Source organism: Bos mutus, chromosome 15, assembly GCF_027580195.1.
Source record: "Bos mutus isolate GX-2022 chromosome 15, NWIPB_WYAK_1.1, whole genome shotgun sequence".
NCBI lineage: Eukaryota > Metazoa > Chordata > Mammalia > Artiodactyla > Bovidae > Bos > Bos mutus.
The window spans coordinates 34,147,981-34,162,369 of NC_091631.1; the positions used below are offsets into that span (position 1 = coordinate 34,147,981).

The window sequence follows — 14,389 nt, forward strand, 5'->3', positions numbered from 1 at the left end:
TTGTGAGGCTTAGAAAGGTTATGCAACTTGCATAATGCTTACAAGAAAATGATGTATTTAATTAAAGTCCACCCATCCAACTCCATATTCTGGATTCCAAACAGTTAAATATGTATCACTACCATTAAACAAAGACAGTATTCCATGGTGTGGCTGGGTTATGATGTGACTATACTGTTCATTGCTGTTAGGTAATGTGAGAAGTATGTGAGTTCTTGTTGCTGCATAGGATGAGAGAAGACAACACCAAAACAATGATTTTATTTGGTTTTTGGTCAGCTCACAAGGCACCCACTTATTGAGCTTTTTCACCTTTCCAATTTGCTTCAAATGCTGAATGACCATAGAATGGTCGACATTGAGTTCTTGGGCAAATTCTCACATAGTTGTAAGAGGATCAGCTTCGATGATTGCCAGCCACTGTGTTCCTCATCTTCAAGGCTCTTGTCGCCTTTGCACAAACTTCTTGAACCACCACTGCACTGTACATTCATTAGCAATTCCTGGGCCAAACATGTTGTTGATGTTGTGAGTTGTCTCTACTGCTTTATGATCCATTTTGAACTTAAATAAGAAAATTGCTTGAATTTGCTTTTTGTCTAACATCAATTCCATAGTCTAAAATAAGTATAAAATAACCAGCAATTAATAAGTCATTAGCAAAAAAACATAAAGTGAGAAATGTGCATTAAAATGATGTATAACATAATCACATTTATTTAAGAATCTATTCTGATATCAAATGGCAAATTTCAACACTGCAAAACCCACAATTACTTTTGCATCAACCTATACAAGATTCTTTATCAATATTAATTAGTTGAAAATAACTTTAAAAATGATTTGTGTTGAACATCTTTTCAAATTTTTTGGTTTCTACTATTCTGGAAATTTCCTCTTCCTAGGCTTAGCTTTCCCCTGATTTTTTTTTGTTATATCTATTATGGTTATTAATGTCACATATACATTATCACTATTATTTTTATATATTATAAATAACTTACCTGTTGTATTTCTTTCTTTATGGTTATTTTTAGAATATAGAAGTTTAAAGCTTTCGTGATGTTGAATTATCTTCCCCTTCATGACTTAAGAATTGTTTAATACATTAAAAAAAACCCCACTTCTGTCATCTTTCTCATACTCATTATGTCTTGTGAAAGTCAGCCTGCCAGGCTCCTCTGTCCATGGAATTCTCCAGGCCAGAATGCTGGAGTGGGTAGCCATTCTCTTCTCCGGGGGATCTTCCCAACCCAAGGATCGAACATAGGTCTCCCACATTGCAGGCGGATTCTTTACCATTTGAGCCACCATGGCTTAATTTTTAACATTTATTCCAAATTAATTTTGTCATAAGATTTAAATTTACTTTGCCTTACATATTAGGGGACATTAAATGTCCCCTACATAAAGTAAAGGACATTAAATGTCCCTAAATCATTTATGGCATAATGTATCTTTTCCCTTCTGATTGAAAATGCCACATTTAATATGTACAGAAAGTCCTCATTTAATTATGATTCCTCCCTTTCTACTCCATTTGCCTGCTCCTCTGCTCCACAGAGCTACTTCTGTAATAGGATACTATATTTATGTACAAGATAGGGAAGTTAGCATGGTCTTTTTAGTAAGAAAAATTCTGAAGAACAAGAATCCAGTTTGAAGCCAAATTTGGCACAAACTTCAGGATCCCAAGTGAGACAGCCAAAGAGGCAATGAGGAAGGGGAGGGTATTTGATCTGAGATAGATGGAGGGTTGGCGAGAAAGATAGGGGATTAGAAACCTCTTCAAAGATGTATAAATCTAAGTAGTAGAGCGGTGATTCCATCTTTCCTCACATTGTCCTTCCCGCAGGCTGAGGCGCTGCCATTTCACTTCACTCAGCAGTGAATCTCTCTCTGCCTCTCTCCTGCACAACAAGAGCCTGATGCACCTGGATCTGGGGTCAAACTGCCTGCAAGATGATGGAGTAAAGCTTCTGTGTGATGCCTTTCGGCATCCAAGTTGCAGTCTTCAAGACCTGGAGTAGGTGTTCTGTGACCTTATTTTTGTGTAGCTTTAAGTACAGTGAGGGCAGGGAAGATGGAAAAAGAAAGTCTGAGAGCAGAGTACCTGTCAGACAAGAATACACAGCCAATTCTCTCTCATTCTGCATGAGAAAAGCTGGAGGAGTCTATTCATCAGATTTTTGTTAAACAATTATTACAGTAGTTACAGTCAGCTTCTCTCATTCCCTCGGTTAAGGAAGGTCAGAGACATCAGGTTGATCTGCGTGTAGCCATTTCATTTTTGCCTTGGTTGTGCTTCAGGGAGTCTGTTGTGTGTCTTCTACCCAAATCCAGGAAGCTGAATTGTGCTTTACTAGTTTTTCTTTCTTAAACTCGGGTTTATACTTAGGTCAACTTTGAAAGAAACTGGGAATGAAGTTTTCAAGAATATCCAAGAATCCAATCATTCTTGAGCAGCAACCATTTTTAATTCCATTATAGCCTGTCTTACTCTGGGAGTGGGTACACAAACATTTGCGTTATATGTGTATGTATAATTGGGATTACATGACTTTGAGGTTTCCTTTTTACATGATCGTATTTCAGATAAATGTATTTCATTTAAATACTTACATATAATTATTTATTTTAATGGCTACATAATACTTAGTATTTCATTAGGTAAATATTGTGGCTCAAGTGAAGCAAGATAAGAGATGTCACTTAGAAATCTCACTTTCCTACTAGGGCCTCCCATGGGACTAGTAGCCTGGGTGAGTCATTAAGGGTCTAAGCCCAACACTGTTTTCCTAGAACTATAAACTGAAGATCAATGGTATACCTAGAAGTGTTTGGCCAGATTGGATTGACTTACGATAACCAAATTTTCAAATGAGTTTAATAGTTGATTGTCATTTCTATAAACCCTGAGGTGACTGAACTCTTGGATTCAATAAGTACCTGTACTTCCTGTGAGAAAATGTATATGATATGGGTTACGATGTGATTTTCTGGTTTCTTTGATTATTATTCACCTGGAAGGCAGAAATTTACTTCATGGAGTTTATCATTAAATCCAGTGCCTTCATTTCAGCTACAGAGATATAATTTCTATGTGGCCTATGCACACAAGATGTTTGCTTAGCCTGCTTTTTTCTCCTAAGCATTGCTGTAAACACATAGACAAATTTGTGCTTCCTTAGCCACTTTCAAAGCCTCTGCAGGCATGCCTATTCTCTCAACCAATCTTAACAACAGATATGAGCTAGATGCTCAGGGGACTAAAGGCTTTCTCTAAGGTTATGCTCTTGTCCTAAGGAATTTACAAAGTGCTGACAGCAGGGAAATAAATATAAAGCCAATTATAATAGATTCCATATGTTGTTATAAGGATGTGGCCAAAGTCCCAAGGAGCAAGGAATGGGACAAAGGAAATTTATTTAATTTAGGCTTGAAAGATAAAGAGGATTTTGTTATGTGCAGATATTCTAGGCAGAGAGAAAAGATGGAGAATGCAGATAGATGTGATATATTTAGGGTAGGTTAAATGGATGTGTATGGTTGGAAAATAGGGTGGGGACAAAATATGGAAAGAGAAAGAAAGGCCAGATTGTGAATGCTCTTGAATGTCCAAAGGACTTGAAGGAAGTACCTTTTTGTATGTAGCTTGCTTCTTTCTTCTTTGGAAACAGTACTTTTAGATTCCTTAACCACATTTTAATTTGAAAAATATATTGGAAACCGAAGACATAGAGATCTGTGGATTCCTCAGGGAAGTTATATCCGATCCTTTTTTTTTTTTTTTGGCAGAGGTAGAAATAAGTGTTTATACCCTTGACTTGGGAAGCTTACTAGAAAACAGCCTATTTGTGGGAGAAAGCAGTTTTACCTTTTGGTTTTTTCTTGCTTACTAAGCAATCCCATCTGTTTTTAGTGGTTTAACATTAGACCTTCCCGTGTGCATCCTAGGTTATAGATAGAAAAGGCTTAGGGAAAAAAAGGCTCCCCTGGGCGTGCCTTCCAGGAATAAACTAATAAAGCCTCACAACTGAAAATCTCACTTCTCTTTTTTATTTCTCACAGATTGATGGGCTGTGTTCTCACTAGTGCATGCTGCCTGGATCTGGCTTCTGCTATTTTGAACAACCCAAACTTGCAGAGCCTGGACCTCGGGAACAATGACTTGCAGGATGATGGAGTGAAATTTCTGTTTGAGGCTTTGAGACATCCAAACTGCAATATTCAGAGGCTTGGGTGAGTTTGGTTTTCCTTAGGAAAATGATACGTATTTGGTGGCTTGTATACCTAGAAGAAATTTAGATATGCAGAGAGGATGAAAAATTAATGGGGCTAGAAGGTAAATTATTCTCAAAAATGAAAATCTGAATTTCATATATATAAATCGGTGTATTACATGTTATTACTATAGAAGCCACACTTCACATTTCTTTGTGTCCCCCTTAGTGCTTTGGACACGGTATGCTGCTAAGTCGCTTCAGTCGTGTGTGACCCCAAAGACAGCAGCCCACAAGGCTCCCCCGTCCCTGGGATTCTCCAGGCATATATTAAGTAAATAGTGCTTAATTTAAGTCTTCTATGTTCTATTATCCTTCAGATATTCCATCTGTCCTTGAATTAATTTTTCTTAGTAACTCAAAGGTTTTACTAATCATTTTCTACCTGGAAAAAGGCTGTCTGTGGTCTCAAGGAGCTTGTAATCTAACAAAATCTCATCCTATGTTCTGAGTACTTTTTATGTTGAATAATGTTTAAATTTTTATTTTCTTTAAATCTTGAACGGATTGCTATTGGCTAGTATATTTTTACTTACACAGCATGAATTATTGACCTCTGGGTCAAGAAATTTGCTCTACGTGTGGAAACTAGACACTATGATATATCTTCCTGGCTCTTCTAAGAAAGTGTTGCTTTTTCTATGTTTCCATTGACAATTTACAAATACACACACACATACAAATACATATAAATTATATATATATATTTCACAATAATTATGATATTACTTCTGGGTCTGACTTTTGATTTTATTCTGCCTGTTTTAGCCAGTCACTGTTTACTGCATCCTGCCGGGAGAGTGGGGTCCTATCAGAGACAGAGGACTTGATTACTCAGAGGATAGCCACATAAGCATCGGGCATGTTTGTTGGCAGTCTCCCTTGCGTCCCAGATCCCACAGGGTCGATGTGGAGGACTCGATGGATGCCTGCGCAGGCAGGTGTTGCATTCCAGGAGAGGAGCGTTGAGTTTGGGGGACCCATCATTTCATAGTAAGCAAGGAGCAAGCCTGCCCTTTGTCCTGGAGGGAGACATTTCTTCATCCCTCCAGGTTGCTCACTGCACACACATCCCAGGAAACGATCAGGTAAAGTGTTGTCAGGACCTTGCATTTTTGTCAGTAAAACATGTAGGAGGGTGACATAGCCATAGAAGAATGTCTCCCAACAATTTCCAACAATTTTTCTACACAACAGAAAAAGTTTTCTACAGAAGTCTTGGCTTCTGGTGAATTTTCGCACAGATATGCCACTCCTGTGGCCACTCTGATTAGTCAGACCAACAAAGGCTGGGCCCAAATTTGTTCAGTTTGCCTCTATGCCATTTAAGGTCACTATCAACTGGACTCCCAAGCACAGGATGAGGCCAATTTGCAGTATTGATTTAAAACATGCCCCAGGGCCCTGGGCTTTGCCAGCTGAGTAACAATAAAAGGAACAATGTGTCCAATTTTTGATTATAATTCAAGAAAGGGAATTTAGAATGACTGCTGCTCCTGGTCTCATTGGCAATAAATAAAGGAGGCAAAAGATGGGCCAGAAGCAATGCTTTCACCATTAAAGAGCCATTCAGTGGTCTGCACTCCCCGCATGCAAACGTGTAGCCTGAAGGTGCACAGGTGGCTCCAGTGTGGGGTCTGTTGTTATATTTGATTTGGGTCACCATTGCCTTGCTTTGGTTGTATCGGGCAGGCACTGCCACTGAGGAGTTACAACTGCTTTGTTTGCCATATGTGGCATAATCCAGGCTGTTCCAGCATTAAGAGAATCTTAGTGAATTTGCATCAGACAGATTGAAACAAGTTTATACCAGTCGCCCTGTGAAAGGGATCTTAAATTTGGGATCTGCCTTTGACGGCCACAGGCATAACAGAATAGTTGAGGATCTGCCGTGTCCATATGAGATTTTCTGTTTTCATAGCACGTAGACAGGCATGACAACTGGGCAGTGGGTCCAGGTGCCAGCTGCTGCTTGACTCAAGCAAACCACGTAATTATTTGTCAGGTGGCGGTGTTGCATCCAGGGTGACAGAGAACCGTGGTGGTTCTTCCCACTTCCTGAACCTCTCAGGTTCTAAGGTGTTCCTTCCCCAGGTATTAGTGTTAGTCTTCCTCCCAGTCATGAACTCAGTGTGCCCCATCCCAGTGTCTATAACTTCACTTTTTCTCTAATCATCCCCCACCAGCACCAGGCCTTCAGTCCAGAGGGATCAGGCAGGAGAGGAACAAAAGAAATCTTACAGTATTTATAGAAACCCGTATATCTCACATCTTGGCTTGTTGGGGAGTTGTCCAGCATTGTACTCAACCAAACGACTGTTATTTTCACGAGCTATGGCCTTGTCAGTCCAAAAGAGAATCCAGGTATCTGATCTAAATTAAGTTTGAATCCCAAAGTCCTTTTTTGACTGACCTGCCACCTGGAGGGTGTACCAGTCAGGGTCGCCTGGAGTTGCTTTAAGGGCGAGAAAAGCATCATGACCAAGAATGACCAGAATACAATCCTGAAACTTCAAAATAGTTTTTTATAGAAGCTGCCATCCCTTTCATCTAATCATTACCCAAGAGGTAGCCCAAGAGAGATGAGCATTTCAGGGGATTGTCACATTTAGTGACTAAACTGCCCCTCTAAGGAATGTAGACTAGGAGTTAGTGAGGGATGTTGAGTCAGTAATCTTTCTTATTTAATTTTGAGGGGAAGTCCAGAGATATTTTTTTTTTTTTGCATATCTGAAAATATCTTAGTTTTCTGTGAACTTGAATGAACACATTTGGTTTTCTTCATAATATTTTGGTTATCCTCTTAGAGTTCTGAAGAGTCCACTGCCTGCTAGCATTGAATCTGGTTGTAGAAAAGTCTGAAATCAGTTGGTTCTTCCCCTTTAATATCCTTACTGTTCTAAAAAAAAAATGGGGGAGGGGGACTATATATCCTTCGAATTTTTCCTTTGGCCTTTGTTGGATTTTCTTTAATAATATTTTTCTGGGGAAACGGTGTGCCATTAAGAATGTAGATTGTGCTTTTTTTTTTTTTGGTAGGCTTTCCTATCTTTATCTATTTGACTTAATTTTTTTTCAGGATTACTAATTATGCTTATGTTGGATCTGTTTTGTTTTTCTGTAATTATGGATAATTCTTTATCTATATTCTTTAATCTTTTAAAACTCACTCTTCTTTTGCTGGATCTTTCTAACTCATGCTACATATTCCTAAGTGTATTTTTAGCAGTTGTGACTTATTTTAATGTGGGCTTCATTCTATAATTTTTTTCTTCTGTTACTTTTAAGCTCTGTATATTTTAAAATATACAGAAAAGTAAATAAAACTAATGTTTTTTAAAAAGGATATATGTAACAATCATGGTCAGGTTCACATATTGAATTTTCCCAGTAAACTAAACTCCTCTCAGTTACCCCTCCCAAATCACAACAACAACTCTCCTGTTCAAGAAGTAAACATTGTCTTGACTTTTATAGCAGTAATTTGTGTTTTCCTTTGTAGATTTATATAATATATATAATCATAAACAATATATTTGAATTTTGCTTGATTTTGAACTTCTATACAGGGAATTATACTTTATTCTTTTGTGTAATGATTTTTTTTTTTTTTTTTTGCTTAATGTTATGATTGTAAGAGTCATCTAGTTGTTTCATGCAGCTGTTTTTACTCATTTTTATTGCTATGAAAGATTCCAATGAATGACCGTACTACCAACTATTGCTAACCTGAAACAAACAGACTGCCAGATATTTCTCTGGCAAAAATGGATTTGTTCAGGATCCGCAGAGAATTGTAATTTGGGCTGTGCAACCAGGATGAGCCATGTGCAAGTCTCCACATGGCAGGGAAAGGAGACCGTGTTTACGGAGAGGAAAAGGAAGCTGGAGGGCTACAGCGAACTAGGAGTCTGGCTTTTCACTGGCTGAGTCCTTACCAGGAAAGAAGTTCTTGTTGGGCTGCGCTGTCTTTGCAGGGTGTGAGAGCTCCCCCTTCTGGTCTCCCAACTCTATTTAATTGAGGTTTGTGTTTATCATAGGTTTCTTCTGTACTGTGCTGGGCTTAATTGCTCAGTCTATTTTGTTGGTGGACTTTTGGATTGTTTTCTTTAATGATTAGCGCTGCTATGAGTATTTTAAAACATGAATTGTAAGATATGTGTTTACACATTTATCTCCACTAAATAATGTCCGACTCTTTGCGACCCCATGGACTGTAGCCCGCCAGGGTCCTCTGTCCATGGGATTCTCCAGGCAAGAATACTGGAATGGGTTGCCATTTCCTTCTCCACAGGATCTTCCTGACCTAGGGATCTAACTCGGGTCTCCTGCATTGCCAGAGGAGTTCAAAGGCTACCCACTCCAGTATTCTGGCCTGGAGAATTCCATGGACTGTATAGTCCATGGGGTCTTAGCGTCAGACATGACTAAGCAACTTTCAATTTCACTTTCTTTACCACTAGCACCATCTGGGAAGCCCATTTAAATACACGGATTGTAAGACAGGTGTGTACACATTTATCTACAGTAAATAATTAGGAGTGGAATTATTATATTATTGGGAATATCTCCAAGGATTACACCCATTATGCTACCACGGGCAGCGTGTAAGAGTTCTTGTTACTCTATTCTTGTCAATTTTGTCAGACTTAATTTTTAAAATTTTAGCCAATCAAGTATGGTTTTAGCATAAGACTGTGTAGAACTAGAATTATTTCTTCCTTGAACTTGGCAGAAATTTCTGGTGAACTTCTGGCAAGTGATGTTAGCCATTTCATCTGAAATTTAAAACTTACTGGCAAGGGTCTGTTATTATCTGCTTAATTTCTAAGTCATATTTAGTGTTTAGATAGCCATGTTTCATTAATTACTATATTTTTCTATTTTTGTTGAGTTAATTTTGCCATTATTTTTTATTTGGATGTTTATCTCATAAATATTTCCTTCTTTTCCAATAGACTTCATTAAGTCATTAAGTTCAAAATTTGATATTATATGTGATATTTTTACTTTTGAGTTTAAAATATTTATGATTTTTTTCCTCAACATATGGATTATTCTAAAGTGTACTACTTTATCTTCAAACATAAGAAGGGTTTCTTATTATCTTCTTATATTTAACCTCTGGCACTGTAGTCTGAGAATATACTGTACATGATTTCAGTGTTTAAAAAGTTGTTGACACTTGTTTCATGGCCCTTATATAGTCAGCTTTTAATGTGTGTTCCATAGTGCACTTGGAAAGATTAAGAAGAGTTGTGGGTTGCAGTATTTTGTATCGGTTAAGATTGTGAGTTCTGTTGTTTAAATCATTTGGTATTTTTAATGATTTTTTCCAGATAATTCTATTATTGTGAAAAATGTTAAAATCTCTGCTATAGTTACAGATCTGTGTATTTAACTTTGTAGTTCTGTTTTTATTTTCTATATTTGAGACTTTTATTAGTGACCACACATTTAGAATGATTATTTCCTAATGAATTCTTGATAGTGTTTTGTATCTCATAATGCTTTTATTCTTATAATGCTTTTATGTCTTATGTCTTATATGCTTTTACTATAAGGTTTGTTTTGTGTGATATTTAGGTACCTTGTGTCATAATTATTGGGACTGTTGCCCCACCACACTTAATGTGTGTTTCATGTAGACAGTAACTGAAAAACATTATATACCCAGCACCTATATAGGCATTCAAATGTTGAATAGCTAGATGAACAGAAGGTGAAAATTAAAATTAGTTGGTAGAGGGTGATCATCAGTTCCAGAAGGTTGAGTTTAACATACTTCATCAGTTCATGGTATTATATATATTTTTTCTTTTTCTTTTACAAATTTTGTATTGAAGTATAGTTGATTTACAGTGTTAATTTCTGCAGTATAGCAAAATGACTCAGTTATACACATTTATGTATTTCTTTTTATATTCTTTTCCATTATAGTTTATCCCAGAATATTGAATATAGTTCCCTGTGCTATAGAGTGGGACCTTGTTTATCCATTCTGTATGTAGTAATTTGTATCTACCAACCCCAAACTCCCAGTGCATCCCCTCTGCACAGCCTCCCTGTGGTAACCACAAGTCTGTTCTCTGTCTGTGAGTCTGTTTCATAGATAGGTTCATTTGTGCCATATTTTAGATTCTGCATATAAGTGATACCAGAAAGTGTCCTCTTTGACTTACTTCACTTAGTATGATAATCTCTGGGTCCATCTGTGTTGCTGCAAATGGCATTATTTCATTCTCTCTTATGACTGAGTAGTGTTCCATTGTGTATATATACCACCTCTTCTTTATCCATTCATCTGTTGGTGGACATCTGGGTTACTTCCATGTCTTGACTATTGTAAAAAGCGCTATTATGAATAAAGGGGTACATGTATCTTTTCAAATTATAATTTTGTCTGTATATATGGCTGGGAGCAGGATTGCTAGATCATATGGTAATTCTATTTTTAGTTTTCTGAGGAACCTCTCTACTCTTTTCCATAGTGGCTGTACCAATTTACATTCCCACCAACAAGGCAGGAGGGTTCTCTTTTCTTCACACTCTCTCCAGCATCTATTATTTGTAGAGTTTTAAATGATGGCCATTCTTCTGTTGTCAGGTGGTACCTCCTTGTAGTTTTGATTTGCATTTCTCTAACAATTAGCCATGTTGAGTATCTTTTCAGGTGCCTGTTGGCCATCTGTATGTCTTTGGAGAAACGTCCATTTAGGTCTCCTGCCATTTTTTGATTGGGTTGTCTTGTTGTTGAGTTGTATGAGCTATCCGTATATTTTGGAAATTAAGTCCTTGTTGGTCACATCATGTGCAAATATTTTCTCCCATTCTGTAGCTTGTCTTTATATATATACATACATATATATATATACACACATATACATACATACACACACACACACACACACACACACACATATATATATATAGTTTCCTTTGCTGTGTAAGAGCTTGTAAGTTTAAGTCCCATTTATTTTTATTTCTATTGACTGAAGAGGTTGACCAAAAAAACATTGGTACAATTTATGTCAAAGAACATTTTGTTTATGATCTCTTCTAGGAATTTTATGGTGTCTTGTCTTATATTCAAGTTTTTAAGCCATTTGATGTTTATCTTTGAGTATAGTGTGAGGGTGTGTTCTAATCTCATTGATTTACATGCAGCTGTCCAACTATCCCAGCATCACTTGCTGAAGAGACCATTTTTTTTTCTTATTTTGTATTTTTGCCTCCTTTGTTGAAGATTAATTGACTCTAGGCGTGTGGATTTATTTCTGGGTTCTCTATTCTGTTCAATTGATCCAGTTCGTGGTATTTTATTATCCTTGTTTTATGCAAGGGCCCTGGTTGGTTGATTAGTTGGTTAATTTATCTCCATTAACTATCTCTTTTCCATTTATAGGCAGTTTACCTAGTGTTTTTGAAATATGCCATAGAATTGTATTACCTTATAGAAGATGTAATGTTTTGGGGCTTCCCTGGTGTTTTTAGGTGTATACATTTTTTTGCATAACTGGCATGGTGCCATTTATTTACCTTACCCATTTTCCATAATTTCTTTAACATACACATGACATTTTTAAAAATATTAAAAAATTCTTTTTCATTATGGTTTATCACAGGATATTGAATATAGTTTTCTGTGCTATACAGTAGGTCCTTGTTGTTTATCCATTCAATATAGAATAGTTTGCATCTGCTAGTCCCAAATTCCAAATCCAACCCTTCCCCACCTCCACTCCTCCTTGGCAACCGCAAGATTGTTCTCTATGTCTGGAGTCTGTTTTATAGATAAGTTCATTTGTATCATATTTTAGATTCCACTTGTAAGTGATATCATATGGTGTTTGTCTGACTTCACAGTATGATAATCTCTAGGTCCATCTGTATTGTTGCAAATGGCATTATTTCATTCCTTTTATGGCCGAATAATATTCCATTGTATATATGTACCACATCTTGTTTATCCATTCCTCTGTCCATGGACATTTAGTTTGTTTCCCTGTGTTGTATACTTGGACTTTAACACTCAATATCATGTTTCTAAAATCTACTTACGTTGCTGTGTTTTTAATTCTAAGCATTCAGTTGCTTCAGTTTTCCTTGGTGTGCTTCCACATTTTATTTATTCCTGGACCATAATTATGAACCTGTAATTCATGATTAAGGAAGGGATATATTCAACCCCAAAATATCTGGAAATAATGAATATTATATACCTTGATTTTACCCTATTTGTGCTCATTTTTTGAACTTCTGGAGTTACCCTACACTCCCAGATCACAGATCGCTTGTGTGCATGCTCTCTATCATGAGATAAAGTTCATTTATCTTTAGTCTCTCTTCCCTGCAGGTTGGAACACTGTGGTTTGACTTCTCTCTGTTGTCAGGATCTCTCTTCTACTCTTAGCAGCAACCAAGGCCTGATAAAAATAAGCCTGACACTGAATACCTTAGAGCGTGAAGAAATTATGAAGTTAAGTGAAGTCTTGAGGTCTACTGAATGTAAACTACAGGTTCTAGGGTAAGTCTTCATTGGCTTCTCAGGGGAGAAGTTTCCTGGAATGAGGCATTTGGGGAGCCATTCATTAATGGCAAGCCTCAGCATCAACCTGATTGTGAATCCTTGGGTATTTTGCAGGCCCTTATTTGTTTTTCTCACATAGAAGAGTGAATTTCAAGAGGTGCAATGTAGCATAGTAATTAAGAGCCGAGTTTGAACTTTGGGCCTGCCACTTACTAGATATTTGAACTTGTACTAGTCCCCAGATTCTCTGTGTTTTGGTTTCCTTTGTCTGTAAAATTGATGAAATGACAATATTTACTCATAGGGTTACTGTGAGCATGGATCACCTGAGTCCATACAGGCGGTGTTTAGAACAGTGACTAGCGCATAATAAACAGTGTATGTGTTGGCTGTTTTCATAATCATGAATAGAGCTATTTTGCTTGAATAGGAAAAGTCTCTTGACGGATCCTTTAAAAATCTTAATGTATCTTCCCTCTACCTTTTGTACTCTATTTTCCTTCAACTGCTATGTCTCTCTCTTTTTCCTTACCTGCTGCCCGGCCATGTTAATATTCTCTAACAGGTTTTTTCTTTCCCTGAAATAAATTCTCCAGAGAAAGTAAAGGGCTATGGGAAAATTGAGAGGTGTTTTTGTGGCAAGAAGAGGTGTTCCCTTGTCTTCTCAGGTTGTGCAAAGAGGCACTTGATGAGGAAGCACAGAAGCTGCTGGAAGCTGTGGCGAGTAGCAATCTACGCCTAGCTGTTAAGCAGGACTGTAATGATCATGAGGAAGAAGATGGTTCCTGGTGGCGGTGTTTCTGATTTGAAGAACCTGATGTCCTTCAACGAAGTAAAATGAAGGCCTCAGAGTGACAAGGTGGGGTGGGAGGCTCTTAGCTTTAGGTACTCCATGCCCAGACATATAGCATGTGATGTCTGTCAGATATGGGTTAGTCACTGCTCTGTAAAATGTCTGTTCTACTTCACATGGGAGTTAAGAGGCTATAATAAAATGGAAAACATAAAGCTCTGTGGAACATACAACATGGTTTGAGTTGAATACAAAGTTTAAGGATTCAGATGTGAGAAGCCTGGAAATGAGACTGGAGAATGGGCCAGGGAAGATTATGTTAAAACCCCTTATTTTCCTTTCTCTCCATTCCTGCTGCTGTGGCTCTCTTCACAGCCTCACCATCTGTGGCACATTTTATTGAATGCTCCGCTGTGTGTTCTTGGGACCATTCGGGGCAAAATCACTTGGTGTTTTCTTAAAATGCAGATTTCTGAGCTCCATACCAGATTTATTGAATTAAATTACTGGGTGAGGTTCCCAAACACTGGCATGTTTAATAACTTCCCAGACAATTCTTTGGTACATTACTCTTTAAGAATCACAAGTCTCAATAGAAATGGGAGTTGCCTTTTCATTGTGAAGATAAATGAAGATATAAAGATTATTGGATTTTCTAGAGCTAAAAACAGATTCCTTCCTTTGGCAGAAACATGGTATACTAAAGTTTTCAGTGAGAGAATGTCTTGTCATGCAATTTATTGCCAAGTAACAAACCATCCAAAAACACAGTGGGTTAAAACA

At 37.3% G+C, this 14,389-nt stretch overlaps 1 protein-coding gene across 1 annotated transcript in view; it reads left to right on the forward strand.

The window, feature by feature from the left end:
- The window catches only part of NLRP14 (NLR family pyrin domain containing 14), a 45,221-nt gene extending 31,443 nt beyond the window's left edge, over positions 1 to 13,778 (forward strand). The window contains exons 9-12 of the mRNA XM_070383191.1: positions 1,856 to 2,026; positions 4,072 to 4,242; positions 12,640 to 12,810; positions 13,482 to 13,778. Of these exons, the coding sequence (XP_070239292.1) occupies positions 1,856 to 2,026; positions 4,072 to 4,242; positions 12,640 to 12,810; positions 13,482 to 13,617 (649 nt within the window). The 3' untranslated portion in view covers positions 13,618 to 13,778. The remainder of the gene's footprint in view (positions 1 to 1,855; positions 2,027 to 4,071; positions 4,243 to 12,639; positions 12,811 to 13,481) is intronic.
- The last annotated feature ends 611 nt before the right edge of the window (positions 13,779 to 14,389 follow it).